Raw genomic sequence first — 26,769 nt, forward strand, 5'->3', positions numbered from 1 at the left:
CTAAAAGGGAAAGTTCTGCTGAAGGGCAAGAAGATTGGGGGTTTAGGAGTGAGTCTCAGTGCGTTGGGTGAGGACTCCCTTGTGGGGGACGTCAGCGAAGAAGACGACCTGGCAGAGATAGACGAGGAGAATCGTCACAACGACACCATCCGTCGCAAAACCAAGGTAGCCACCGCCACACACACCGATGTGTGTTTATCTCTGTCTCTCTGTCTGTCCCTGTCTCTGTCCTATATAACTCATACATGCAGGCTCTTCTCACCATGGCCAGAGAGCCACGATGTGAGTGCCACACGATGGAAGCTCTCTCTCTCTCTCTCTCTCTCCCATAACCTGCGTTGCTGTGTCTAGCCCAGCCGGTAGTCCCACCTGCGTGTAGCTTGCCTGGCTGTGGGCGTCGTCGAGCAGGGTGGCCGAGTTGAACATCCTAATGAAACATGGATGGTGGGAGAAAAAGAGACGATAATCGAATGAGTGTGAGGAGGAGACGAAAAGGGAGAGGCATTTGCAGAGAGGGAGAGAGAGATTGAGACAGAGATATAGGGGAGAGGGGAAGAAAGAGTCTGGGTGATAGAGAGGGAGATTCGATGAGCTGAAACACATCTGACTTTTTTTTTTCCCCTGTCTGGCTTGTAACATTCACCCCTGTCTAGGAAATCTCCATTGCGGACCTACTAGTCCTCTGTTCGGGCTTAGTGCAGAACTCCTGTACTGTATGTAGCAGAGGAGATTGACAATTGGGGGTGGGGGTTGTAGCAGGCTTAAGTTGAGATGATCATATTGGACTAAGGTAAACCCATCAACTATTGTGTGTGTGTGTGTGTGTGTGTGTGTGTGTGTGTGTGTGTGTGTGTGTGTGTGTGTGTGTGTGTGTGTGTGTCGGAGGCAGCAGGAATGAGGGGAGAGTTTCAGGTCAGAGCCCTGTGCTCCACCCTCACAGTGTGTCAGTTTGACGCCCGTTTGATCTGGCTGCGGTTGTAGCCCAAGGACAGCTCACGTTCCCTGCCTAGCAGGCGGGTGGTGCGGAGCTCCACCGTTAACCTCTGGCTCCGCGCCTGCAGACCTCCAATATCAAGGCCTCAGTGAGCACATGCCTCTCTGCATCTTGGCATGATTACTCAGCTCAGCATTACCGCTTCGTCTAACTGGATCTATAACAGCGATATCAACCATGCGTCTCTTCCTAGCGTCTAGTCTTGCGGTTACATTGTTACTAGCTACGACGTTTGAATTTCTAGGCACTACCTTGCTTAGCACTACTCCGATGTTAATCATTCGGAGGTGGGTTTCCCGAAACGTTCGTAGCGCTAAGTACTTCGTAACCTTGTATGAAACGTACGAGGTTAAGAAGTACTTAGCGCTATGAACGTTTCGGGAAACCCACCCATGATCTATAGACCACCCAAGTCATTGCAGGATGTTGTCAGTGTTTAGCGAACTGTTTCTTTAGCCATTTAAAGTGCTACTTGCATGCACGGATGTGTTCATTAACGTCACACATCACTCATTGTTTGAGTTTTGGGGATTTCTGATCACAATCAAGGCATGAAAACTATTACATCTTAGTGCAAAAATGAGTCTATTAACATTCTTTCATTCGATAATCCTCTTAACTTCTCTCTTCTTATTTTTTTTTCCTGTACTTATTAACTTTCCAATTTAACACTCACATCTAAGTTCCAAGAGTGTAGATTAGATATTTTTCTCAGAATTTCATCATTTCATTGCTGCCAACTGGCTATGCAAACAGATGTCTCGTTAATACAGGGTCCATTAGTATTAAAATGCCTCGACACTGGAAATAACATCCTTAATCCTGATGGTCCGAAGGTGTTCAACAACCCGATCAGCAAGTCTTCTCTTGGTTTTTCCTAAATAAAGCTGATTTCATCTCTTGCAAGTAATGTAATAGACAACTCCTGCTGTAATGCACGAGGGTCAATGGGTGATGACAATTCATCCTTTTTTACTAGTAAAATAAGTTTACATGTAGCATATCTAGATCGGTTTCAGGCTACTGTATTGCAGTTAATACCTGAATAGTTATTCGTCTTTAAGAGATTAGTGGAGGATCTTTAGAAAGGGATGCTGGAAGATTCTGAAGTTTATGTACAATATTGTTTTAGTGTTTCTTTATTACTGTTTTAATACACTATTTGCAGGATAATAAGTCAACACCAAACTCTGGAATGCAGTTTCTGAGCACAGCAGACTGTAGTTTGTTCGTGTCGTGACGTGTGTGCCATGTGCCATTGTGTGCAGAGGTCAAGCCCCCACCTGTCAAAGGAGCTGTCGGACTGCGTAGTGTACTGCAAGAGCGTTCGCTTCAGCAGCTTCAAGCATTCACGTGTCCACTCCAAGTTCTACGAGATCTCCTCCTTCACTGAGTTCAAGGCCAAGAAGCACATGAAGGAAGCAGGTGAAGACCACAACCACAATCCTCTCCTACCAAAACGAAACTGGCTGTGAGAATAAAGTGTACAGATGGGTGCATGTTAAGAGTAGTCAAGCATCCCTCCACCATACACACCCGCGTGCACACACACATACATGGGCTCTATATTGATGTTGTACAGGGGAAGAATTTGTGAATCATAACTCCCGACAACTGACCCGCGTTTATCCCAGTGGCTTCAGAACAGACTCATCCAACTTCAACCCACAGGAGATGTGGAGCGTAGGGTGCCAAATCGGTAAGTCTCTCTCAATCACCAAGTCTCTCTGTGTTTGAGTGTCTCTCCCAGTTGCTGTTTCTATCAGTCACTCTGTTGAAGAGACTCTATAGGTGTAACAACTGGGAGAGAAGGCTGAACGCAAGTGCGGACTGAACAATGATTTAATACCAAAAAACACATACACCGCACACAGAACATACACCAAGAATAATCAAACACCTAACATATGAACCAAACAACATCAACAGAAATAACTGGGTGGACAAGGCTAAATAAAAGCAAAGACATCAACAAGCAAAATCACTAGAGAAACCAAAGTCACACAAAGTACATCTAATAGAGAATGCAAAATACAAGGAGTACATACAGACTAGTATTACAGACACAAAAGACCAAGATACCAAATATATATATATATATAGTGTATAATACACTAACCAACCAAGGGACTCAACAAGACACAGCAGAAAGCAATAACGAGGGGGCGGAGAACATGGCAGGGGAGTGAAGACAGACACAACTAGGAAATTTCAAAATAAAAGACACAAACAGAAGACATGACTGACAGGAGGGAGGCAGGACTGACAATAGGTAACTGTCTCTAAGTAAGTCTGTTGTAGACACTCTAGGTAACGGTCTCTAAGTAAGTCTGTTGGAGACACTCTAGGTAACGGTCTCTAAGTAAGTCTGTTGGAGAGTCTCTCTCTCACTCTCTTTCTCTCAGATTCTCAAAGTCTATCTGTTTCTCTGTTGGAGATTATCTTGCTGTTATTGAAGCTCAATCAAAAATATGAAAAATCTTTGTCACAGAGTCTGTCAGTTATTGAATTTCTTCAATCTTTTACAGCCAGTGACTCTTTAGAAAGCAAACCACTCTCTAAATCGGCAAGTCTGTGCTGGTTATATGTTGTATCTGTATGATTTTTAGTGACTGGGTGAGTTCTGAGCTTGGGTGTTTTTTCACATACAGTTTCACAAGGTTCACTTTTCAATAAATGAATCATTATATTATTATATAATTTTTTTATTAATTTCCTGAAAATTTCTCTGAAACATTTTCTGCCAAGTGTTGATTCATGTAATTCGTATTTCAGAATCAACAAATTCCCATGAGCTAGATTTTTTTAGCGTTAGCATTAGCAAAAATCTATTTCAATGTGTTTTTAAATCTTTCTTCTCCTCCCCTTTTCTTTTACCCCATCACCTTTCATCTGCTGTCTCTCCTGTCCTGTCCTGTCCTGTCCTGTCCTGTCCTGTCCTGCCCTGTCCTGTCCTGTCCTCTGTCCCAGTTGCACTGAACTTCCAAACAGCTGGTGTGGAGATGGATCTAAATGACGGCCTCTTCAGTCAGAATGGTCGCTGTGGTTACGTGCTGAAGCCGTCGTTCATGCGAAGCGCAGAGAAGCAGTTTGACCCGGAACATCCGCAGATGACGGATGGATCCGGACCCTTCACTCTCACCATTCGGGTGACCACAGAACTGTGCAGACGCTGACACATGCTGACGGGGGACTTTTATATTGTTATTTATATACATTATTTTGTGCATTTAAGTATTTTTTAAGCAATTTTTTTTGTATTTACAGTTAAAACTCTTTTATGTGCATCATTTGTGTTTATAAAGAAAAGATCATGTGAAGGAGAACATTATTATGAATAATGCCACGTCGTAATATACAGTTAAAAATGTTTTAATATCGGTGTGTGTGTGTGTGTGTGTGTGTGTGTGTGTGTGTGTGTGTGTTTAATACCAGGTGATCAGTGGTCAGCAGTTGCCGAAGGTAAACCAAAAGGAGGGGTCCATTGTGGACCCGCTGGTGCGCGTGGAGATCCATGGAGTGCAGCTGGACCAGTCCAAGATGGAGACTCATCACATCGAAAACAATGGTGAGCACAAACGACCCAAACTCACGCCCACATAGCAGAGCCCTGACTTGTTACCAAACAATTGCACGCCCACGTGCCACTAAGCACATGCCCACACAGCGTAATTCGAGCTTCCAAAAGCAACATTCATACACGTCACTGGAAGAAGGCTTTACTCGTTTTAAGCATAATGGTCCGGCAGAGGGAAGAAGGGATGGTAGTAGGCAAATAAAAGAAAAGAAAAGAACAGAACATAGGTGTCCATAGGGCAGTAATGGCCTGGTGGTAGGGAACTGGTCTTTTGACCGGAGGGTCGTGGGTTCGGTTCCCAGACCTGAAGCCATGACTGAGGTGCTCTCGAGCAAGGCACCTAACCCCAACTGCTCCCCGGGCGCCGGGCTAGGGCTGCCCACCGCTCTGGGCACGTGTGATCCACAGCCCCCTAGTAACCACTAGTGTGTGTTTGTGTGTGTGTGTTCTAACTGCACAGATGCGGAGGACAAATTTCAATTGCGGTGAAAAACCACAATTGACAAAATATGGCACATTTTTTTATCTCCCCTCTAGAGAGTACAGTTCAACAATCACTGTAAAGATGCACAAAGTTGTCAATACAGACATTAATTCACGTTTTTTTAATTGTCTGATTTAATAATTCACAAACCAAACAGGATATAATTTTGAGTTGTTTCAAAGACCATAAGTATAAAGTGTAATTTTCAGCTAACTCCTCATCTTGTCCCGCAGGCTTTAACCCCATATGGGACAAAACTCTACAGTTCACTGTGTATGTGCCTGAACTGGCTCTGGTGCGCTTTGTTGTGGAGGACTATGACAAAACATCGAAGAATGACTTTGTGGGCCAGTTCACACTGCCTTTCTCCTGTATACAGCAAGGTACAACCACGCTGCACCAAACAAAACATCCAAAAACATGCATTAAAGCAACACAACACACGTTATGTCGTGTAATTGTATAAAACATGCTGTTAAATATATGTAGTTAGCAGTGCTAGTCTATTAGACACCAGCACTGTGTAGTGTACTGTGAAGTTTAGGGTGAGGTTAAGTGATTCATTTAGAAAACATTGTCCCAGTTCATGTCTGAGACTGGGAAACATTTGTATTCCCAGTTTGGGACTATGTATTTTTCCTGAGCTTCTTATTGCTGTTTCAGGATATCGCCACATCCACCTCCTGTCCAAAGATGGCACCAGGATAGCCCCATCCTCTTTGTTTGTTCATATCAGGATCACGCAGAGAATGTAACACCCATCCATGGCAGAAACGGCGTTATAACACACACACACACACACATACAAGTCTTCCTGTTCACCATTGTCAGTCAAAAGTGCATTATCTATGATACAATCTATGATCCTGTACAATAACCAGCAAAATTCAGTTTTACTTTTTTAAGTAAAGAGTATAGCTGGCATTTTTAAATGTTGCTATATAACATATATTCACAGAATATAGAGCGCGCCAAATGATTTTCTATCTATTGACATATTTAGTATTTATATTGTGTAAAGGATTCCAATGTTTAATACCCTTCAGGGTCCAGGGTCTTGTATATGTTCAGTGAGGAAAATAAGTAATTGAACACCCTGCAACTCCCACTTAGAAATGAGGGGTCTGAATTTTCATCTTAGGTGCATGTTCACTGTGAGAGACAATCTCAAAAAAAAAAAAAAATCCGGAAATCGCAATGTATGATTTTTTAAATAATGTATTTGTGTGTTACTGCTGCAAATAAGTTTTTGAACACCTGCCAATCACCAAATATTCTGGCCTTCAAGGACCTGTTAGTCTGTCTCTAAAAAGTCCACCTCCACTCCACATATTATTCTAAATTAGAAGCACCTGTTTGAGGTCGTTAGCTGCATAAAGACACCTGTCCACCCCACACAATCAGTAAGACTCCAACTACTAACATGGCAGCTTGGTGAAAAAACTGTTGGAGCAATTATTAGAAAATGGAAGAAGCTAAACATGACTGTCAATCTCCCTCGGACTGGGCCTCTAAGCACTGATCTTATGAAAGGTGAGGAGTCAGCCCAGAACTACATGGGAGGAGCTGGTCAATGACCTGAAGAGAGCTAGCACCTGTTGCCAAGGTTACTGTGACATCAGTTTAATGTCATGCATGACACGGAAGGTTCCCCTGTTTAAATCAGCACACGTCCAGGCCCGTCTTAAGTTCACCCGTGACCATTTGAATGATCCTGAGGAGTCATGGGAGAAAGTTCTGTGGTCAGATGAGACCTAAATAAAACTTTTTGGTCTTAATTCCACTCACCGTGTTTGGAGGTCAAAGAATGATGAGTACCATCCCAAAATCACCATCCCCACTGTGAATCATGGGGGTGGAAGCATCATGCTTTGGGGGTGTTTTTCTGCACATGGGACAGGACGACTGCACTGTATTAGGGAGAGGAAGACTGGGGCCATGTATTGGGAGATTTTAGGGAACAACCTCCTTCCCTCAGTTAGAGCATTGAAGATGGGTCGTGGCTGGGTCTTTCAACATGACAATGACCCAAACCACACAGTCAGGATAACCAAGGAGTGACTACATAAAAAGCATATCAAGATTCTGGAGTGGCCTAGCCAGTCTCCAGACCTAAAACCTATAGAAAATCTTTGGATGGAGCTCAAACTCCGTGTTTCTCAGTGACAGCCCAGAAACCTAGCTGATCTGGAGAAGATCTGTGTGGAGGAATGGGCCAAAATCCCTGCTGCATACATTGTGATTTCCTGTTTTTTTTTGGATTATGTCTCTCACAGTGGACATGCACCTAAGATGAAAATTTCAGACCCCTCCATGATTTCTAAGTGGGAGAATTTCAAAGAGGGTGTTCAAATACTTATTTTCCTCAGTATATGTCTATGTCTGCGAAAAACTGGATTTAAAGGTGCAATAGGTCACATTTTTTGAGTTCACATGTACACAGCATTTCACTAACACTAATATTGTGTGATCCTCCAAACGAAGTCAAGGGTGTTGCTGAGACCCAGCCAAAAGTAGCCGAACCTCGAATGAGATCAGCAACGCCAGCACTCATCCGACAGCTTGATGTTCTCATGTTGATGGTTTAATATTCGACACAGACATAGCTATCTGCAGATTTGACCTGTTTTAGCTGTGTCGGGAGAGAGAGAGCGAGAGAGAGAGAGAGAGAGAGAGAGAGAGAGAGAGAGAGAGAGAGAGAGAGAGAGAGAGAACGAACAGTGCTGGTGTGCTGTGCCTTAGTCAAGAGCCTTCTTGGGAAGCAGGTCGCTGGTTCCACCCAACCACTTCAGTAAAGACCACCAGGGACCACCGCGCTCCACTTTTCAAACCATTCCATACCTACTATTCTTAAGTAATACTTGTATTATATTGTTATATTTTAATTGACGATTAACTTTATTTTTTACATAGAAGGCTTACTATGACAGTTGAGCAAAATATCTGAAATCCTTTGACTGCTAAGTCATAAAAGGCTTAGCAACTCAGAAATCTAATATAGCTAGCATCACTGTTGCTAATTGGCACTAGTCCAAAAGAGGTGTGTCATTTACTTCAAGCGTGACAGTTTGGAGTGAGAACGGACCAATGGGCTTTATTACGCTGTTCCCATGGCCAACGAATGGGAACCCAGCAATTGAGTTCAGTTACACTCATGAGAGGACACACACTGGAAATTAAACCAGCAAACAGCCCGCGTCCACCCCCAGATTTTGTTCAGCTGGAAACATTGAAATATCAGTTCATTACTAATAATAACAGCAAAAAATTATAACAGCGGAATTTCTACTATTTTATTATTATTAGAAGTCCGTAGTTCTCAGAGTGTTTTAAAAACAGAAAAAGTGGGACAATTACAAGTGCATAATGTAATTCTAAAATCCTGTTGCTTCTGTTATAGATTTATCACCTGTTGTTCCTATATTTATGCTGCTGGTTGATAGTATTATTTTTATACTTTGCTTTTATTGTACTTTAGTATAGATTTCTTATTGCACGATTTGAATATTCAAACTCTTTTTGTACCATTGTTGAATGACTTAAATCTACTCTTTGTACAAATGTCAGCAGTAGATTCACTATTCATACAGGTGTAGGCAGTATGTATTTTCACAAACTCTGCATGTATTAATTTGCCACATGAGTACAAGAATAAAGAGGATTTTGAGTACATTTGTCATACGTTTATTTCTTCGTAAGCTAAGCTCATGCTTCTGCTGCAGCAGAACAACACATCAGCCCCAACACGCTTTAAGAAAATGAGCTTGACACATACAGACACACTGCTCACAGTCACCAGGCACTTTACAAGAACCGTCTTATACAGTGAGCTCATTTGTATCCCTGCAGTTTTACCATTTTAGCAATGGAGCTTCTCAGACCACAGCACTACCGTTTGTTTTGGCTAGACCCATTTTTGTCATTTTCTCAGGTCATGTTGGACATGTCTCCTCCCCTATTTCTACCACCTCCTGTTGAGTTCCCCAAGGTTCTGATTTAGGGCCAGTGCTATTCTCATTATACATCCCCTGGGAATATCATTAGGATGTATTCAGTTCCTTTGCTGTGCGGATGGCACCAGCCTTTATCTCCCCCTGCGTCCAACAAAGATGTGACCTCTCAAATGCTTAGAGGAATGCTTTAAAGAAATCTGTTGGCTGGCCAATAGTTTTTTCAGTTGATAAACCAAGGTTATCTTTTTTGGTTCTCCCAAACACACTGACATTTAATTGAACAACGTTGGTGGCCTATTTGCCTATGTGAAGCCTCGGGTAAATAACTTGGGGCTAATATTTTATTCGAACCTTAGGGTTGATAAATACATTAACAATGGTCAGGAACAGCTCTTTCCAACTTAGATGAATTGCCAAGATCATATCACTTCTGTCACTGCAAGATTTAGAGACAATAGTACATGCTCTTATTACATGTCGTCTTGACTACTCCAATAGGTTATACACAGGGTGCTAGTCCTAATGTAGCTATAGCAGGGCTCTCAAGTTTTGGATTCATGTCAGAGTGTGAGAGTTGTTGACGGGGGGTGGCGAACGTTAATTGTTGAGCGGGGGGGGGGGGGGGGGGGGGTTGTGGCGAACGTGAGTTGTTGAGCGGGGTGGGGTTGGGGGGGTTTGTATATCGCGATCGATCGCCAGTGGAGGGCGACATAGATATGGATCAGAGGTAAATAAACTAGATTTTTTTTTCTCGCCGTGTGAAATCGGAAGTGTGGCGTGTGAAGACGGTCAAATGCGTGTGTCACACGCTCAATGCGTGAGACTTGAGAGCCCTGAGCTATAGTTAGTCCAAAATACTGCAGCACGTTTGCTCACTGGCACAAAAACGAGGGAGCACATCACCCTGGCTCCTCACTGGCTTCCTGTAAGTTACAGGATCCATTTAAAAGTGATTTTATTTGTGTTCAAGTGTTCGTTTGGATCCACCTCACAAGGAGACCTACTGATCTGGTCACATACAACATAAAGCTAAAATGGGGGGAATTAGGGTTCAAATGACCCCTCACTATACAAACGAGCCTATGGGCAGGACTGCTAACCCTACATTTGCCTATGTCATGTAACATAATTAGAAATGGGTAAAAGAACCAGCCAAGTGTATATTCACCCTTTTGCGTTAACTGAGCTTCGGTGCAAATGAAGCTCCTAGCTCAGCTGTGCCTGTGTAAAAATAAGTATCCATTCGAACCGGAACTGAAGGTGTCCTTCACACTTTACTCCGGACGGCTTTACGTGTAGCACGAACCGCAACATGCGACTTGTCAAAAACAATCACGTTGTTGAAAAGAAACTAAGACAGCGCAGCTAACTGACTTCTGCGGTGTACTTTTTTTACATTTTATTTCGGAGGTGTGTAAATTACGGGCCGCACAGCTCGACAGAATGGTGGGGAAAATAAAACGGGAGAGGCAGAAACTTCACCAGGGCGCAGTGAAGATAGAGAGAAATCCCACTACATTACATCTGGAAAAAGCACCTACTGTACCTCAACCGAGCAAACATCACACTCGGCACGAAGCACACGTTCAAAAGAGCGACGACACGAAGGACGTTAAGGTGTGTGGGCTTTTCTGAAGGTGTTTGAGACCATAGCTTGTCCTAGAGACCATATCTGCATATAAATGTTGACGTTGGTGTCCCAATGCTTATGTTAAACTGATGAGATTTTCGGAAGCAATTAGCTAGATTGTGTTATTACACAAATCCTAATTCATTCTCCTCCCGGATAGATATTTAATTTCCCCCAAAGGATATTTGCTGGTACCAAGATCACCCCTGACGCTCTGGTCCAAACTCTGAAATTCGACGAACCTTCGACGGTCCAAACAACCGCACAAACAGCTGAAGACCAGAAAGGTAAGAAGTCAAGCAATTTATATTCGTCAATTTGATTACTACTCGGTATCTATGCGTAGCTGGTTATTTAAACAACTACTCTAGTAGAATGCTGATAATTTCATAAAACACCACTAGATGGCGCTCGAGGTCTGTTGTCTGTCCAGGCAATAAAGCAGCAATCCACCAGGGCTCGATCCAAAATTGCATACGTAAGCAGTATGCACTAGATTTCAATGTAGTACTGCTCAACCGTTAAAGTAGTACGTACTTTGAATAGGTGTCTGGACAGTATGCATACAACCTCGGACATACTACGTCCGCCATTTTACCTATGTCATATGACATCACACGATAGTTAAATGCTCCAGTTGAATCATGGGATTGGACAATGTGCTGCAATCGAAGGGTGTATCTCAATTCAGGGGCTGCAGCCTACGTAGACCGCGTAGACCGCAGCGCACGGAGGCCACACACTTTGAAGGCCGGGTAGTCTGCATCTCACGGCTGTTAAATGAGACAGTCTAGTCTTCGCAAGACGTATGTTTGCGTGACCACACTCTGCCCCGTTACATACGTGTTACATACGTTACATACGTGTTGGCGAGCTGTCCGACAAAATGGAGCCAGAAACCGCATTTTTTTATGATATTTTAATAATTGGCATGTTATTTAGCATCTCATTGCAGTATAAATTTCCATATAAAAAAAACCTACATTTAAAAACGAATTCTTCGGCCCGTACACTAGACTTCGCCATGTCGCCTGTTTATTGTTCATAGAGCAATGAATCCTGGGATATGGTGGGACGCGAAGGATACTCGGTCGGATGCATTCTTTGTTTTCGGGGTTTTGAAGGCTACATTCGTCGGCCGCATAAGAAGGAGCCCACGGATTGGGACAGCATCGGAGCGGCGCAGTGATGTAACTGGCCTACAAATGCGCACTTCGTGGGCTGCAGCCCCTGAATTGAGATGCACCCACATATTTCAAAATGGGTCCTGATTCAGTAATCAATCCGGGTATTTTTCGCTTACTGTTTACTGCATACTATGCATTCAGACACACTACACTTATTGTGTACTGGTTAAGATGTACATTATTCCTGTCATCGTTGCTTGCCTTCATACCGGTGAGCACACACAAGAGAGTGTCGATAAAAAAAAATGAATTTATCATTCTGAGAGAATATTTCTTTATAGAATGATAAATAGGCTAAATGGGGCGAGAGCGCGGACAGTCCACTTATGGATGTTGTAAACGACACTGGGTTAGTTAGGTTGGAAGTTCAGTGCCTGGGCTGGGCCGTGTCTTCATGTTCACTCTTGCAGTCAGTACCTTACTTTTCTGGTTCTGAAACTGGTTCTGAAACTATGGACTCTATGGACTATTTTCTCTGCTTCTTGCACAGATCTCTAAACAGGTTGTTATTCTGTATGCAGACAGTGGGTCCCCATCAACACAGACACATTAATGAACCAGCTCTCCGTGTAATGTAGTGATCAGACAATTTCAGGTTGGTTGTAAATCTGAATAGTCAGTCAGGAGCAAGGGTTCTGTTGTCACCATGGTGACCAATGAGTCACCATTACCCGAAAAAGGAGCACAAGCTCATCCGTAGCTCACCTGGTAGATCTGGTAGAGCAACATTTAAGGTCATGAGTTCGATTCCCTTGTACATAGCTCTTGGAGAACTGATGTGGTATCAGGGCAGTCTATAGTAACATGACACAAGTAACATCTGCGGAAGTGTCTTCTGTATATGGAACTGACATAAACACCCAACCAGTCACTGGTGGCGATGACTTTACTCCATGCTTATTATATGCTGCCCTAAATAGTCAAGCTCCTTAGTAACCCAAGTAATACCAAAGCAGATGTGACTTCGTTGGTAGCATCAATTAATATTTCCATTATCACTTCAACTAATTCATGTCATGTGGTGGCGTTGCAGTCCTACCTTGGTGAAACCAGCAAATAAGCGAAGGGTGATGTTCAGTATCTTGTACGGCAGTGCGTTGGTGCACAGATCCGCTACGCTGTGCCACGGGCGGACCGATCCTCTACGCCATGGGAGGATCGATCCCACCGCTCCTCTGCTTTGACAGGATGTGATCCGCTCGACTCTTTAATCAGAGGCATTGGGTGTCTTGCCGCGACCCCGAAACCGCCTCCTTAACCCCCGAGTCAGCTCCCTGGAGGGGTTAGGGTTAGGGCGGGGGGGGTTACTACTGCCTTCAAGAGAGAGGAGGGGGGGGAAGTGGAAGTTCGAGGAGGAGCGCGGGGAGGAGAGATAGAGGGAAGATCCCTCGCTGGCTCGGGCCAGCCGGGTCCATTTCTGCCAGCTTTGGGAAGACGATAGCCTCTCTGGGCCGGGCGCGGTGAAGGAGGGAGAGAAAAAGGGGATTCTTTTACTCCCACCTCCATCCCTTGTTCTCCACACATACACGAGTGCAGGCCACGGTTGGGTTTCGAGGTGGTGCGTGTGAGGGAGGGTGGGTGGAGATGCTTATCGCACAGATACAGCACATTTAACATGCCTGTTTGGCTTCTGTGGTGGATGACGGAGAGATTCATCAGTCATCTTATACTGCTGATTCGACACCTGCTCTAGACTTTTAACTTTTTAAAGACGAGTCCCTCCCAGTATCCGTCATCTTAAGAAATCCAAACTCCTCAGGCAGTCTGATGGATGTGCAGATTGTATAAGCATGAATTCGGGTAGCTTAGAAATGAGTCATATTAAATGAAGACAGGGGATAGTCATCATGTGCCTAAGGTCAGTGAAGTGAAAATTCCTCTATAACATATACTAGGTCATAATCTGGATTGTTATTCAAATATTGACAGAAGAACTCTTGTCGTCTCTTTTAAAGGGTTCTGCAATAAGGTAATTGGACTAAAAGGGTACTGGTTACAGCTACAGTGTTCATTTTGCTGGGGTAATTGGTTATGGGATGACAGGTTGTGGTAGAGATCAGCCTATTTGGACCGACCTCTTTGGTTGGTCGCTTTTCTTATTGATCTCCTGACCATGAACATTGGAATTTGACCTCTGGTACTTGTGTTGGTGCACAACCCCCCTTAGCATGCTGTGCTAAGGAGCTTTCCTTTTGAATCCGTGTTTGAATCAGCTGGTTCAGGACCATTACCCCCCCCCCCCCCCCCCCCCCCCCCCCCCATGCCCAAATCCACCTAGCTGGAAATCTGAAAAAGGCCTGAGCTAACATGCAAGCTCTGACCTCCCATCGGCCCTCAGATATGTCCATATTAGACATTTAACATTCAGTTCAGTCATTTTTTGAGTATTGAGTATTCCTCAGTATGCGTTGTGGGAAAGTGTGAGTACGTAATTTTGTGTGTTAGTGCGCTATTATGGCACCAAGTTGGTGTGCGTGTTAGTGTAACTGTGTTAGTGCGCTGGTATGGGTGCATGTTAGTGGGTGTGCGTGTTAGTGTGCTGGCATGGGAGTGTGTGTGTTAGTGTGCTGGTATGTTGGTGTGTGTCATCCATTTAGTCGTTATGAAGGTGGTGCAGGTGAATGAGGAGGTGTATTCTGCTCTCCACTCTGCTGAGATTGAGATTGTTATTAGAAAGGGGATTATGCTCTTGAGGGTGGTGTTTTTGGATGTGTGAGGAGGAAGTCTGTTTCACCGTTCAGTAATCCCATACACACACACATGTTCCTATTGTGTCTTAACCACTCATGCCTCAGTATCATTATGGTAATAATCATTGTATCATCCTTCTCCTTGTCATTCCAGATTTTAAGCAAACATTCATTGTGTTTCAACATACAAAATACCAACAGTCCCAATCATTAAATAAACCCAAAGGTTCCCCAATACCTGCATCCCTGGTAGTGACTGCGTGAACTTAAAGGGACTATCTCCTCTGGCGGAGGGATATTTGGCCTCTTCATCTTCACTGCAGGTGTTTCAGGAAGAGCCAATCGATTTCTCCAATAAAAGTTTTAAAAAGTCACACTGAGCACTTTTCTAAAATTACAGTACATTTCAGATGACCGACAGTGTTAATATTTGGTTTTGGAGAAAGCGCTTCACATATGGTTAATTGCATGTTAAGTGTATGTCAAGTTATGTCAGTTTTATTATTACAATTTTTAAATTTTTTTTTTATTTTACCTTTATTTTACCAGGAAAAAAAACTCATTGAGATTAAAAACCTCTTTTCCAAGAGTGTCCTGGCCAAGACAGCAGCATAAAACATTTAAAATACAATAACTGATTTACAAAGCCATGGACAAGAAATGTAACAGAATTAAATATTAGTACAATTGCAGAAGCCAAAAGATCTGTTGTGTCTGTCCTTCTTCCTTCTGCAAGAGAATATTTAAAAGCCTTTTTACCCAATTCTGTTCTGACTTTTGGGACCTGCATTAAAATGATGTCCTGAGAACACAGGCCATAATGGCTGAGGGTTCTAGACAGAAGTGAGCATAAATATGAAGGATGGTGCCCAAGAATGCACTTATAAATAAAAAACAGCCAATGAGACAGTTTGGGATTGGGACGTTTTACATTTGGATACAAGGTACAGTGATGGGTTTGATAGCTACAGTTTGTCATGAACCGCAGGGCACAATGAAATACAGCATCCAACTTTTTCAAATGAAGGGCTGAAGTGTTCATAAATAGCAGATCTCCATAATCCAATAGGGGTAGAATGGTTGACATAACCAGGTGCCTTCTGACTTGTTGTAAGAAACAATTTTTATTTCTAAACAAAAATCCCAATTTAAGTTTTATATTGGAAGCCAGTTTGTCAATGTGAGTTTTGAAAGACAGATTCTCCTTAATCAAAATCCCTAAATATTTGTAGCATCTGACAACTTCAATTCCGACCCGTTGAACAGTTACCAAGCTGGGGAGTTAAGGTGGGAGCTGCTTACCATTTGAAAATATCATAGCCTTTGATTTATATGCATTGAGAATTAACTTTAGCCCAGTCAAACAGAAGTTTAAAAGCTTGTGAGACCGATGAAGATGAACAATAAATAACAGTATCATCAGCATAAAGATGAGATTCAGCAGCAGGCAAGTTATCACATAGATTATTAACATAAATAGTAAACAACAAAGGCCCAAATAAGGAGCCTTGAGGCACTCCCTTTAAAACTGGAAGGAGGGAGGAGCTGAGCCCATCAGCTTGGACACATTGAGTTCTACCAGATAAATAATTGGAAAACCATTCCACAGTCTGAGCACATAATCCTATTTTGTAGAGTTGATTCATCAAAATGTTATGATCAACAGTGTCAAATGCTTTAGATAAATCAACAAATAGGGCTGCACAGTATTTTCGACCATCTAAGGCAGGGATGTCAAAGTCAAATACACCGAGGGCCAAAAAAACAAATTTGCTACAAGCCGAGGGCCGGACTGGTTCAATGTTTATTAAAACATTGAAATGATTGCACATAGCCTATTGAACCAAGACCTAACACAGTGTTTATTATTTCATGCTTAAATTTTCTTATGGATCTGTCAGTAATTTCAAGTGAAAATATTTTTCAACAAGCAAACATGAATAAAGTAATAAAGGTTTGAAAAGTGCTGGAATTTAAGCTAAAGCACTTGAAAATGCTTGAAATTGTAACTACTTGGTTTCACAACAAATAGCTGTCTGACTGAACAATTCTCTTGTATTAGGTTAACAAATACGAGCCTCTTGTAATTCCAGGACGAAACATGAGAGAACGTGAAGACGTTAAGATTGGGCGTTTTGAAAATAAACAACCATTAAATAATGTGAATAAAAAGCGAATTATTTCGAATCATTTCGAGTATATGTATAAATATTTAACTTAATTAAGTTTAACGTGCTGGGAAATATTGAAATGGACCTTGAAAGTGACGTACAAGTGCTTGAATTCCACCTTATAAAGGTGTATGAACCCTGAAAACATGACTTTGTTCATTGCGCTGAGGCGCGGCGCTCGCAAAGTACAAAATTCGAGAGATGCATGACCTCGCGAATCGACTGCGCGCAAGACGCTCGCGCACGAGCTGAGCCACTGCGATTACGTTATTTTCGCCGCGCTGACCCTCACCGCTTGTGCGCGCTGCAGTGACTTTGCGGGCTACCGTTGCATTGTGGGAAATGTAGTGTTTGTGCGTGCAAAACACCAGCGGGCGGCTGTGGCCTGCGGGCCGGTTCTAACAGTAATTAAATATCATCCAGGGGGCCATAGATAATCAATTCACGGGCCGGATCTGGCCCGCGGGCCTTGACTTTGACATATGTGATCTAAGGCATCTATGATGTCATTTACCACTTTAAGAGCAGTTATTGTACTGTGCTTTTTGCGAAAACCTGATTGGTTCTGTGAGAGCACGCCTGTTGAATCTAGAAATGTCTTCAGCTGTTCTACAACCATTTTTTTCTAAAACTTTGGAAAGTACACATAGTTTAGAAATTGGTCTGTAGTTGTTGACCACGGATGGATCTCCACCTTTCAACAAAGGAAGAACATAAGCAGACTTCCATATATTGGGAATCTTGTTTTCAGTATAAGAGGTTCTGCGATGAAGTCTGCAACTGATCTTAAAAAAAAAAGGGCTTGCAGGTCCAGCAGATTTACAAGATTCTAAATTTCCTTTAAAGACCTATGAACCTCAGATACATTGAAATGGGACAAACTAAACTCTTGATTCGAGTCTTTCAAGTGTACTTGAAAGAAATCATCCTGCAAATTTATTTTTTGTGGTGGCAATGATTCAAACAAAGATCCGGAGGAAATGAAATGTTCATTAAAACAGTTAAGAATAGCTGCTTTGTCAATTATGTTTTGAGCATTCTTAATAATGCAAGTTGGTAAACGATTATTTCATCTCCAAATGAAGATTTAATCACTTTCCAACATTTCTTGGGATCATTTAAATTCTGATGTGTTTTATCAACATAAAACTGGGATTTTGCCTTTTTAACAAGGGAGGTTAAACAATTCCTCAGTTGTTTGAATGCCAGCCAGTCTTCCTGGGATTTAGAATGCCTGGCCTTAGCCCAAGCTATGTTTCAATCTTTTGACAGATTAGACAGCTCGGCAGAGAACCATGGGTTATTTCTACCCTTTACTCGAAATTTGCAGAAAGGGGCATGCTTGTTGATAAAAAAGAAAAAGCACTATAAAAATAGTTCCAAGCTAATTCTACATAATCGAAGTGCAATATTCTTGACCAATTAAAGTGCCATAAATCATGATGGAATGCCTGTTCACAAAAATGTTTCATATCTCTTTTCATGATGAACCGAGGACTTGATTTCATAAGTTTGGCTCGTCTGACAATGGCTATAGCACAGTGGTCACTTATCATTTGCAAATACACCAACATTTGAAATCTTATGTGGATAATTTGTTAAAAACAGATTTAGAAGAGAGGATTTTTCTAGAAATTTAAGGTTTGGACGAGTTGCTTCATTAACCATTTGCATTAAATTAAGAGTATCACAGACCAGAGTTGTAGAGTAACGAAGTAGAACTACTTCACTACTGTACTTAAGTACTAAAATGCTGTATCTGTACTTTACTGGAGTATAATTTTTTTCTCCTATTTCCACTTTTACTTCACTACATATTTTCCATCAGTTTAATACTTTTACTCTGATAAATTTTTTACGTGCTGTATAGTTACTCGTTACAATTATAAACATGTTAGCTGGCGCTGTCACCGGGTCAAGTGATCAGGCGGTTTTATGAGAAAACTGCGCATGCTCCGGTCGCGTCTCATTTACTCTGCTGCTGCCTTCACTCAACACTTGAGCTTCGTAATCTAGGTTCACTTAACTTGACACGTCGTGACTGCCGCAAGTGTGTGGGTCCGTGCGGCAAAAAAGACGCAATCACGGTGGCTCCGCCCATGCGCATTGGCCACGCGCGGTGGCGTCACGAGGTCGTGCACCTCTCGATTTTTGTGCGTGCGAAGTTACAAGGTGGAATTCATGCACTTGTACGGCACTTTGAAGGTCCATTTTCAGTATTTTCCAGCACCTTCAGCTTAATTTACATATTTATACACATACACATATACTCGAAATTATTCCAAATAATTCGCTTTTTATCTCATTAAAAGAGAGACACCCCTTCCCCCTGCAGGTTCAGAGGTTAGGAGTTGTCAAGTCAATAACTAAGTGAGTGGTGCCTTGAGTTGACATGACATTATTATTATTATTAATTGATACATAAACAGTAAAGGTGCGTGCTGTGTGTGCCAGAATATTCTGGGCACAGAGAACGCTGAGGAAGGAATGGTCTAATTTTATCTGGAATATTTTAAAATCCACTTTCTGTAAATTTGCTAGCAGCCCTGTGTACTTATGACGAATCCTCTGTCTCTCTCAGTATCTTGCCATCAGTGTTTTCGCTGTCTTAGTATTCTCACTGTTCATTTCAGCGATGCCTTTCCACATATTTAAGCCAGACGACGGGGTTAAAGTAGCCTAGTTTCAGGAGCTATATTCACTACAGATGATGTATTAGCAGGACGTTGCTTCCTTCAGTAACAGGACGTGACCACAGAAGAAGCAGTTCCGATTGGCCCTCATTCCGCACAGAACTGCTGCTGTATTGAAGCCAGCGTGTCTGGCGTAGTCTAGCCCGGAAACTGACCTTGATTTTCCCACTGACTGGAGGAAACTCTAATGAAATTGTCCCAGCCGACAAGTGGAAATAATAGACCACTTTTCCACTCTATCCTCATAAAATTGTACTCATTTAACATATTTAACGTTGTCTGTTATAGTGATAAATGCTCTAATAGTCAAACAGCTTAGCTTTTGATGAATATTCATCAGTAATAATAATGCCATTGGGTGCCTGTGGTGGCAGTTGAAACTTATGACTTCCTGTAGGTATTTTCTTTGTGTTAATGGGGTGTCTGGCCTGTTTAAGCCGAATAACGTATCGTGCTGTCCAAACTGGGTGATCGATCACCTCGCTCCCATGGAGCTCAGCAGCAGGTGAAATTGGGGCTGTTCATGTCTCATTTTACCACAGCATGAGGCATGAGAGGACACACACACACACACACACACACTCTTTCCTGTCAACTACAAATCAGCTGTCACTCATGAGACTTGAGACAAAAAAGGGATACTTCTATGCTCTCATTGTGGTGATGTAGTATTTATTTTGTTAGGTAGACTGCCCTGTGGGTAGCGTGTGTATTTGTGTGTGAGTGCTATCTTCAGACTGGACCTCTCTAGAGACTGGACATCAAGCCGTCTAATCTCAGAGCAGACGTGGGAAATACGTCTCTCTCTCACACACACACACACACATTTAAGTTCACACAAACTACCCTAAAATAACACCCTCTTTCTTTCCCCCCCAAATACAAAACACACTGGTATCATCTGCCTCAAACACTCGTCCTATGTCACTTTGAAATAACACACACATCCTGTGCTCTGCTAGGCTCTGCACTCAGGCTGCCCTGCACGATAGGGCAGCACCATCCGGCAGCAGGAAGTCGCACACAGCCACACACCACGCGCCGCACTAAACCCCCACACGCACGCCGCCGACCCACACAGCCACACACCACGCGCCGCACTAAACCCCCACATGCACGCCGCTGACCCACAAAGCCACGCCACCACAACGCACTAAACCCCCACACGCACGCCGCCGACCCACACAGCCCGGCCTCGCCCACCCAAAAAATCTCCCATCATTTTTCCTCACCTCTGACACACTCCTCTTAATGGCCGCATACATTGTACTGTAGAGTTCAACAAAGCCGCAATTCCCAGGTCAGTCGAAGCAGTCTTACCCCCCGACTGACTGCACTATGGGACCGAAATGCATCATATCACAGTCCATTGTTCCCTCACGGTGTGTTGGGGAGGGGGGGAACTTAGATATAATCAAGCTTTATTTAAACTTAATATTTTTAAACTGGCTGTATTTTCTCTGAGGTGGATTTTCTGCTTTGAGTACTGTACTGTTCTCAGAGGCCGGTACCAGTTGCAAATGTATTTATTTTTATGATCAAATGTATTTTTACAATCAGGTTGTGTAGCTGCTCGGGAGATTTTTGCAAAAGTCAAATTTTGAATGTTTGAGATGTGTAGGTGTAGAAGCTTTTAAAATATAAGTTTTTTTTTTCACAGTATATTTACTGTATTATTTACTGTAGATTTCACTGTACTGTGAAAAAATGACCAAACACGTTTTACCACAATCATTTTGTTTCCTCAGGTTTTTTGGAGTTCATTTGCGTTGGTTAGGAAAATGTTTGCATCCATCTTTGTGGTGACACTGATAAGGAACGCTTGTTTTCCTGTTTTGAAATAAAGCCTCTGTCCTCTGAAACACGGGCTATTTTAAGTGCTTAGAAAGACAAAAGTACTTTAGTGATTTTTTTGTTTAGACAAAAAACACTTTAGTGATTTTCCTAGACAAATAAAAAGGTTTTATAATTAAAATATTTTCTTTTCATCAAACTGTATTTTTAAATGTTTGTGTTTGTGCAGTTCTCTTTGACTGAATGAATCAAATGTGTTTGTTACAGATATTTGCTGGGTCCTTTGTGGGAGGATGTTTACAGTGTGTTTGGTAACAGGCGCTCTGGTAACTCTATAACCTCAGTCCACACAGTAACCGTAGTAACAAAGTGTGACTGTAGACCTCTGTCCACACGGTAACTGTAGTAACCAAATGTGACCTGTGTGTTTTAATATTGGTGTAAATATCACCAGTCTATCAAAAAGCATGTTTACGCAGTCGAGATCAACAGTGTACACTTAAACAACCGAGCATTTCAGGTTTAATTCAGACTCGTGCGACCTCTCCTCGTCATTCGGTTTGAAGCGTACACAGTGTTGAACGTGACGCGTGACGCTCGTCATTTTTTTCCTCCCCCAGGTGGAGGTGAGAGAAAACGGCAGTCGAAGAAGGAGAAGATGAAGGAGAGGAGAGACAGGTGGCTGAACAGTGAGTGCTGACCCCCCCCCCCCCCCCCCCCCAAGCTGTCTGCCAGGCTCTTGGAAGATTGGCAAAGAAACATGTTCAAAGATTTCCCCTTCCAAAGGGAGCGATACGTCACACTGGTTACCGACGAGGCGTTGGGAAGGTCACTTTTTAAAATATGTTACAAATTACTGACCACTTGCCTTCATCAGTAATAAAATCTAAACAGTAACATCGCCTCTCAGAAGTTCTAACGATCATTGACTTTTCTTTCATTTTAGTCTTGTGTTGAAGGTATATGTGTTGTCCTTTTCCGTGGGGTGAGAAACATCTCTCTATAGCTCACTCTGCTCACGGTCAGGACCTGTTCTTTCTGTTAAATCTACTCTAATGCAGAGTACTGTTGAGTCCTGCTTTGCACTTAAAGTGTCTTAAAGTAATCACACAAATGTGTAGACTGTTTGCTTTTACAGACCTTATTTTACAAGCCTCTTAATTTTGGAATCTCTATTTTTAGATGTAGCTCTGTTAAGAGTTATTCTGCGTAATGTGCGTATATTTTTCTGGCCTTCTGTGAGCTGTTGACGGTGTATCACGTCTACGTCCAGCTCACAGTCTGCTCCCCCCTCTGGATATTCACGGTGGACCCGGACTCTGTGCCACTACGTGGGTTAGATCGTTGGTTCCTGGGCCGCATGGCTCCGCCCCCCATCCCTCCCCATTAGATGTCAGAAACCAAATCTTGTGGCCCAATCAATGCTGCGAGAAATATGAGCTGCAGCTGAGCTAATTATAATTAGGAGTTAATGGAGATTTTGACTCTGTGCAACCCAACGCGGGATGCTGGAGGACGTGCCGGTTATTAAAGACAAAAAGAGTGGGGGGTATCGATCGATCCTTCTGCTGGTATCGGTGGATGTGTTGGGTGGAGGCAGAGCTGACCACCACAGTTTGGTTTCGATGAGGCCCGCGATAAGGGTGAGATTTAGAGACCCCGCTTTACCAAGCAAGCAAACCATTTGACTTATGAGTCTCGTGGGCCGTTAAACAACACCACACACACACATCTTGTGATCACTGTTATGACCTGGGATTCCTTCTTCAGCTTCACCAAAGGCTGTGTTTAATCTGTTTTCCTTTATATACATGACACAGAATGGCACAAAATTAGAGCTTTGTTCAGGGTTTCGCTCCTGCACAGTTGGTTAAATTCATTTTAAGTGGTAAAGCACTAAGCTGTACCGAACCATCTGCAGAACTGAAGACCAAGAATATACTGGGTTTAATGGTTTGGTCTGATGGCCAACAGCGACGCAGAGATATTAGTGAAGCGTCTGTGATGGAACGCCTGTATTTGCTTGATCCTTTTAGCCTACAGGACATTGTGGCTTTAATCCAGTTTGAAACAAGTGTGCTGGTGGCTTTAAGCTCTGGTCAGCGTCCCTACCTCCACACATGAGTGGTTTTATGCGAAGCCTTTAGGGTCATACGTAGGTTTAAGGGTCAAAGGTAACATTAAGGGTCATATGTGTGCAACGTTCGTAGGGTTTTAAATAGGTGGATGTTCTCCAGCTGTTTCAGATGGAGGTTTTTGCACTGCAGCTAGGGTTGGAGCCTAAGCAGAGATTCTCACTAGCGTGTTCAGCGCTCTAGAACAAGAGAAATTCAAGAAGAAAGCAAAGAAGAAACTGTCATTTGGATCTAAACCGGTTTTAATCCATTTTTTAAAAGAAGCAGCATCTGAAATGCGTGAGCCGCCCACGTCTCGGCGTGGAGAGATGAGAGCGGACGCCTTCAGAGGGCACGCGGGGCTCCTAGCGGCGTCGCGCGCTGCCTGTTCGCCGCGCCTGCGCTCGGTTCAGCTGCAGTTCATTTCCGCTCGCGCGCGTCAGCTTTCTGCGCGAGCGCGCTCCTTACACACCGCGTAGGAAGCGGTAAAGCGCCTCAGGACGTCGTTACGGGTTCTCTCGGCTCGGATACTGAGCGCGTCGAGAAAGCTGACTGTGTGTGTGTGTGTTATGGCACATCTCTGCAGAGATCAGCTCAATTAAGTTGGCTCGTGAGCAGCAGGTGGCGCTGGCACGCAGGAAGGCCACGCCCGTGGTGGGAGACATGAAGCCCCTGGCCGACGCCCTCCCCGAGCTGTCTCAGCTCCTCCCCTCCGCCGGAGCACACGCCCCCAACGCCAGCCTCAGGAAACAGAGAAGGTACAAACGTTGGCACTCGCCCTTTTTTGTGTCTCCCCACATGCTTCTCTCTCTCTCTCTCTCTCTCTCTCTCTCTCTCACTACACACACACTGGATGCATGCAGGTAACTCACAATGTGGGTTGGGTGTAATGACCAACAATGGTATGTGTTTGTGGGTAAGTAAAGTGTGTGTGTGTGTGTGTGTGTGCGCGCGCGCGCGCAGCTCCCGAGGGACGAGCCTCGTTCTGACTCGTTCTGACCGTTGTTGACTCTAAAAGCCCCTCCACATTCCCCTCCTCTCCACCAGACCCGTCAGCGTAATCACTGCCCAGCAAACTTCATATCTATGATGAAACTGACCTAAGATTTTATTTTCCCACACACTCTCTGGTCCCTCGTCTCAGACTGGTCTGCTAAATGCTTACCTGATTTAGACAGTGTGAGCAGAATTACGTTTTAATCACCAGTTTACCATTTAGCCTAAACATTTCACCGAAAGGGAAATCCTGGAGTTGAGGAGGTGGTGATGGCTCGGGCTTCGAGTGGTTGTGCTGGCTCAGGACGCGTTTGTGTTTGCTATGAACGTAATTCGTACACGAAGATCTGGCGGCATAACTGGGATGAAATTATGGGAACCCCATTAGGTTTCTGGTCCCACACCACGTTGTCTGTGAATTTTCATTTCTTAGTTATGTTTGTAGCTGGGAGCTAAATTAAGTAAAAGTAAGTACAGTATCTTTGAGTTGGAAAGTGTTTGGGAGGAAAAAAGTTATTTTCTATTATAATGTTTTTCACAGATCTTTTAAAAATTCCACTGTGCTCAGAGCATTGTGAGGTTAAAGGAAGAAAGAAAATGATCACTAAAAACAAAAGGTTCTCATCTAACACAGAGTGAAGATAGACAGATAGACGTTTGGCTCATGTTCGCTGGATATAACATCCTGGACTGGAAGAGCAGGAGTTGGCAGACTTTAGCTGACTTTAGAGTGGGCAAGACTGGGGCCGGAGCTAGTGTTTGGCTTGAGACAGATCTGGGGCGGGGCTAGGATGGGTCTGGGGCGGGGCTAGAATCTAAATTCCAAGATTGTCTTCAGTTTCTTCCGATTCTATTATTATACATGCATTTAATATAAGTCCATTCCCATCATAATGACTGACAACTGCTGTATATGTGGTAGGCTGTTTATAAGGCTTTCCTTCAACATAGACGCTACTATTTTTTCCCCTCTCTCATTTTCTCTCAGAGTGGTGAAGAAGAAAGCTGAACCCACTGACTACAGCCAGATGAAGCCTGCTCAGAAACGAAAACTGCTGTAAGAATTTGAGGATTTAGTCACCATATCTCATTACATTTGTGTTTGGTTTAATGTTGGGCGTCTTTTAAGACGGTTGTTCTGTGTTTTCATTTCAGGGAGCTTGAATCCTCCCACTTCAGCAAGACATTGAAAGACTCCACCTTCAAAGCCAACCCTCTCGTTGCGATTGGCGAACACCTGAGGAAACGCCTTAGACAGGAAGATGAACAGAGTTGAATTTTCACATCAGACTGTTCCATACCCCATACTGATGTAATGAACACCTCCATCTGGCCCAACACCTTGTACCTCATCAGTACAAGCCTAGTGCTGTGTCCTAACTTGAATCCAAAACATAATTCAAGGAGCAATCCAATCACATAGTCCATAATTCAATGTGTGGTTCTGCATTACAAAGTCATTTTAGCCAAGAGTGGTTTTCTGGTCTGGCTTCATGCACGGACCTTGGTACAGAGACGCGTATAAAGAGGATACAATCTTCTACAAAGGAATACTCCCCTCTGACCTGACACCAGTTCTGTAAGTTCCCTTAGAATTGTTTTGATTGTTTTCTTTTAGAGAATGAGGAGCTGGTTCTTGCAACATAATGAGTCACGTAACTACATATAAAATCCACAGAGGAACAAAGAACGTTTCAGTCCAGTTTAAGTTATGTGCACACGCCTCTCATTCTCAGTCCAGATTAAAGAAAATGAACCTGTTTTGCTTCATTGTATTAAACTGACTCACCATACCGAACTGTATACAGGTTGTTCCACTTAACAGCAGTGATTCTTTTGATCCTTTGTGCATTTTGAAAAATATTTTTTCTTTAATGAGAGACTTCTGGCCTTGCATTTAAACAGCCCAAAATTTTTGTCTGCTTGGATATCCATGGCAACGCTCTTGGAAAATAATTGGTTGTAGACCTACAAAAGACTTTCAATAACGTCTTTTGAAGGTTATGTTTTACCTATTTATGCCCAGGCACTAAAAAAGTTCTCATACAGCTCACGCTGTAAGCTTTGGAAAATGTCTTTATTCCTTTCAGATTTGAATTGCTGCAATAATGGCAACTTAAAGCCACCATCAATAACTATAATAAAAGATGCTCATATTGTATATCACATAATAATCATTCGATTTTCATTTGTGTGCGGACTGTCGTTACGGACAGCGTTATGGATATTTGGACGAACTACACTGGTTAGAAGCTGTATATTTTATATAATGGACTTGATCTCAAACCCCGACCGTAATGAACAGTTTTCAGAAGCGATTGTACTTCAGAACCAGGGAATGATCAGAAGTGATGGGACGTACTGTGTTCCAGTGGGAGATCAGTGTGTGAGGTGAACTGGACTGAAGCCCTGTTAGGCCTCTGACAGATTGTATATGAGTAAAGCAAATTAAATCAATACAGTGAGCTCTGCGCGAAAGTCCGTCA

The 26,769-nt window shown here is 43.1% G+C and overlaps 2 protein-coding genes across 5 annotated transcripts in view; both read left to right on the forward strand.

Moving 5' to 3' along the window:
• Positions 1-8,706, forward strand: part of plcd4a (phospholipase C, delta 4a) — a 39,296-nt gene extending 30,590 nt beyond the window's left edge. For 2 of the 4 annotated variants that reach the window (XM_076985199.1, XM_076985201.1), the window contains 7 exons: positions 1-165; positions 2,263-2,419; positions 2,577-2,693; positions 3,965-4,143; positions 4,430-4,562; positions 5,289-5,438; positions 5,719-8,706. The exon at positions 1-165 is cut by the window's left edge and continues 3 nt beyond it. In XM_076985199.1, the coding sequence (XP_076841314.1) occupies positions 1-165; positions 2,263-2,419; positions 2,577-2,693; positions 3,965-4,143; positions 4,430-4,562; positions 5,289-5,438; positions 5,719-5,810 (993 nt within the window). In that variant the 3' untranslated portion in view covers positions 5,811-8,706. Of the gene's footprint in view, positions 166-2,262; positions 2,420-2,576; positions 2,694-3,964; positions 4,563-5,288; positions 5,439-5,718 lie in introns of those variants that run through there. The other 2 variants (XM_076985202.1, XM_076985203.1) reach the window with 2 other exon arrangements.
• A 1,559-nt stretch (positions 8,707-10,265) lies between these two features.
• Positions 10,266-26,444, forward strand: slx9 (SLX9 ribosome biogenesis factor). The gene is made up of 6 exons (XM_076985198.1): positions 10,266-10,625; positions 10,799-10,925; positions 21,794-21,862; positions 23,874-24,045; positions 25,272-25,340; positions 25,439-26,444. Exons 1-6 carry the CDS (start codon positions 10,452-10,454, stop codon positions 25,557-25,559), a joined length of 732 nt encoding a protein of 243 aa, XP_076841313.1. The 5' UTR covers positions 10,266-10,451; the 3' UTR covers positions 25,560-26,444.
• The last annotated feature ends 325 nt before the right edge of the window (positions 26,445-26,769 follow it).

This window comes from Brachyhypopomus gauderio, unplaced genomic scaffold (assembly GCF_052324685.1).
Source record: "Brachyhypopomus gauderio isolate BG-103 unplaced genomic scaffold, BGAUD_0.2 sc37, whole genome shotgun sequence".
Classification (NCBI taxonomy): Eukaryota; Metazoa; Chordata; class Actinopteri; order Gymnotiformes; family Hypopomidae; genus Brachyhypopomus; species Brachyhypopomus gauderio.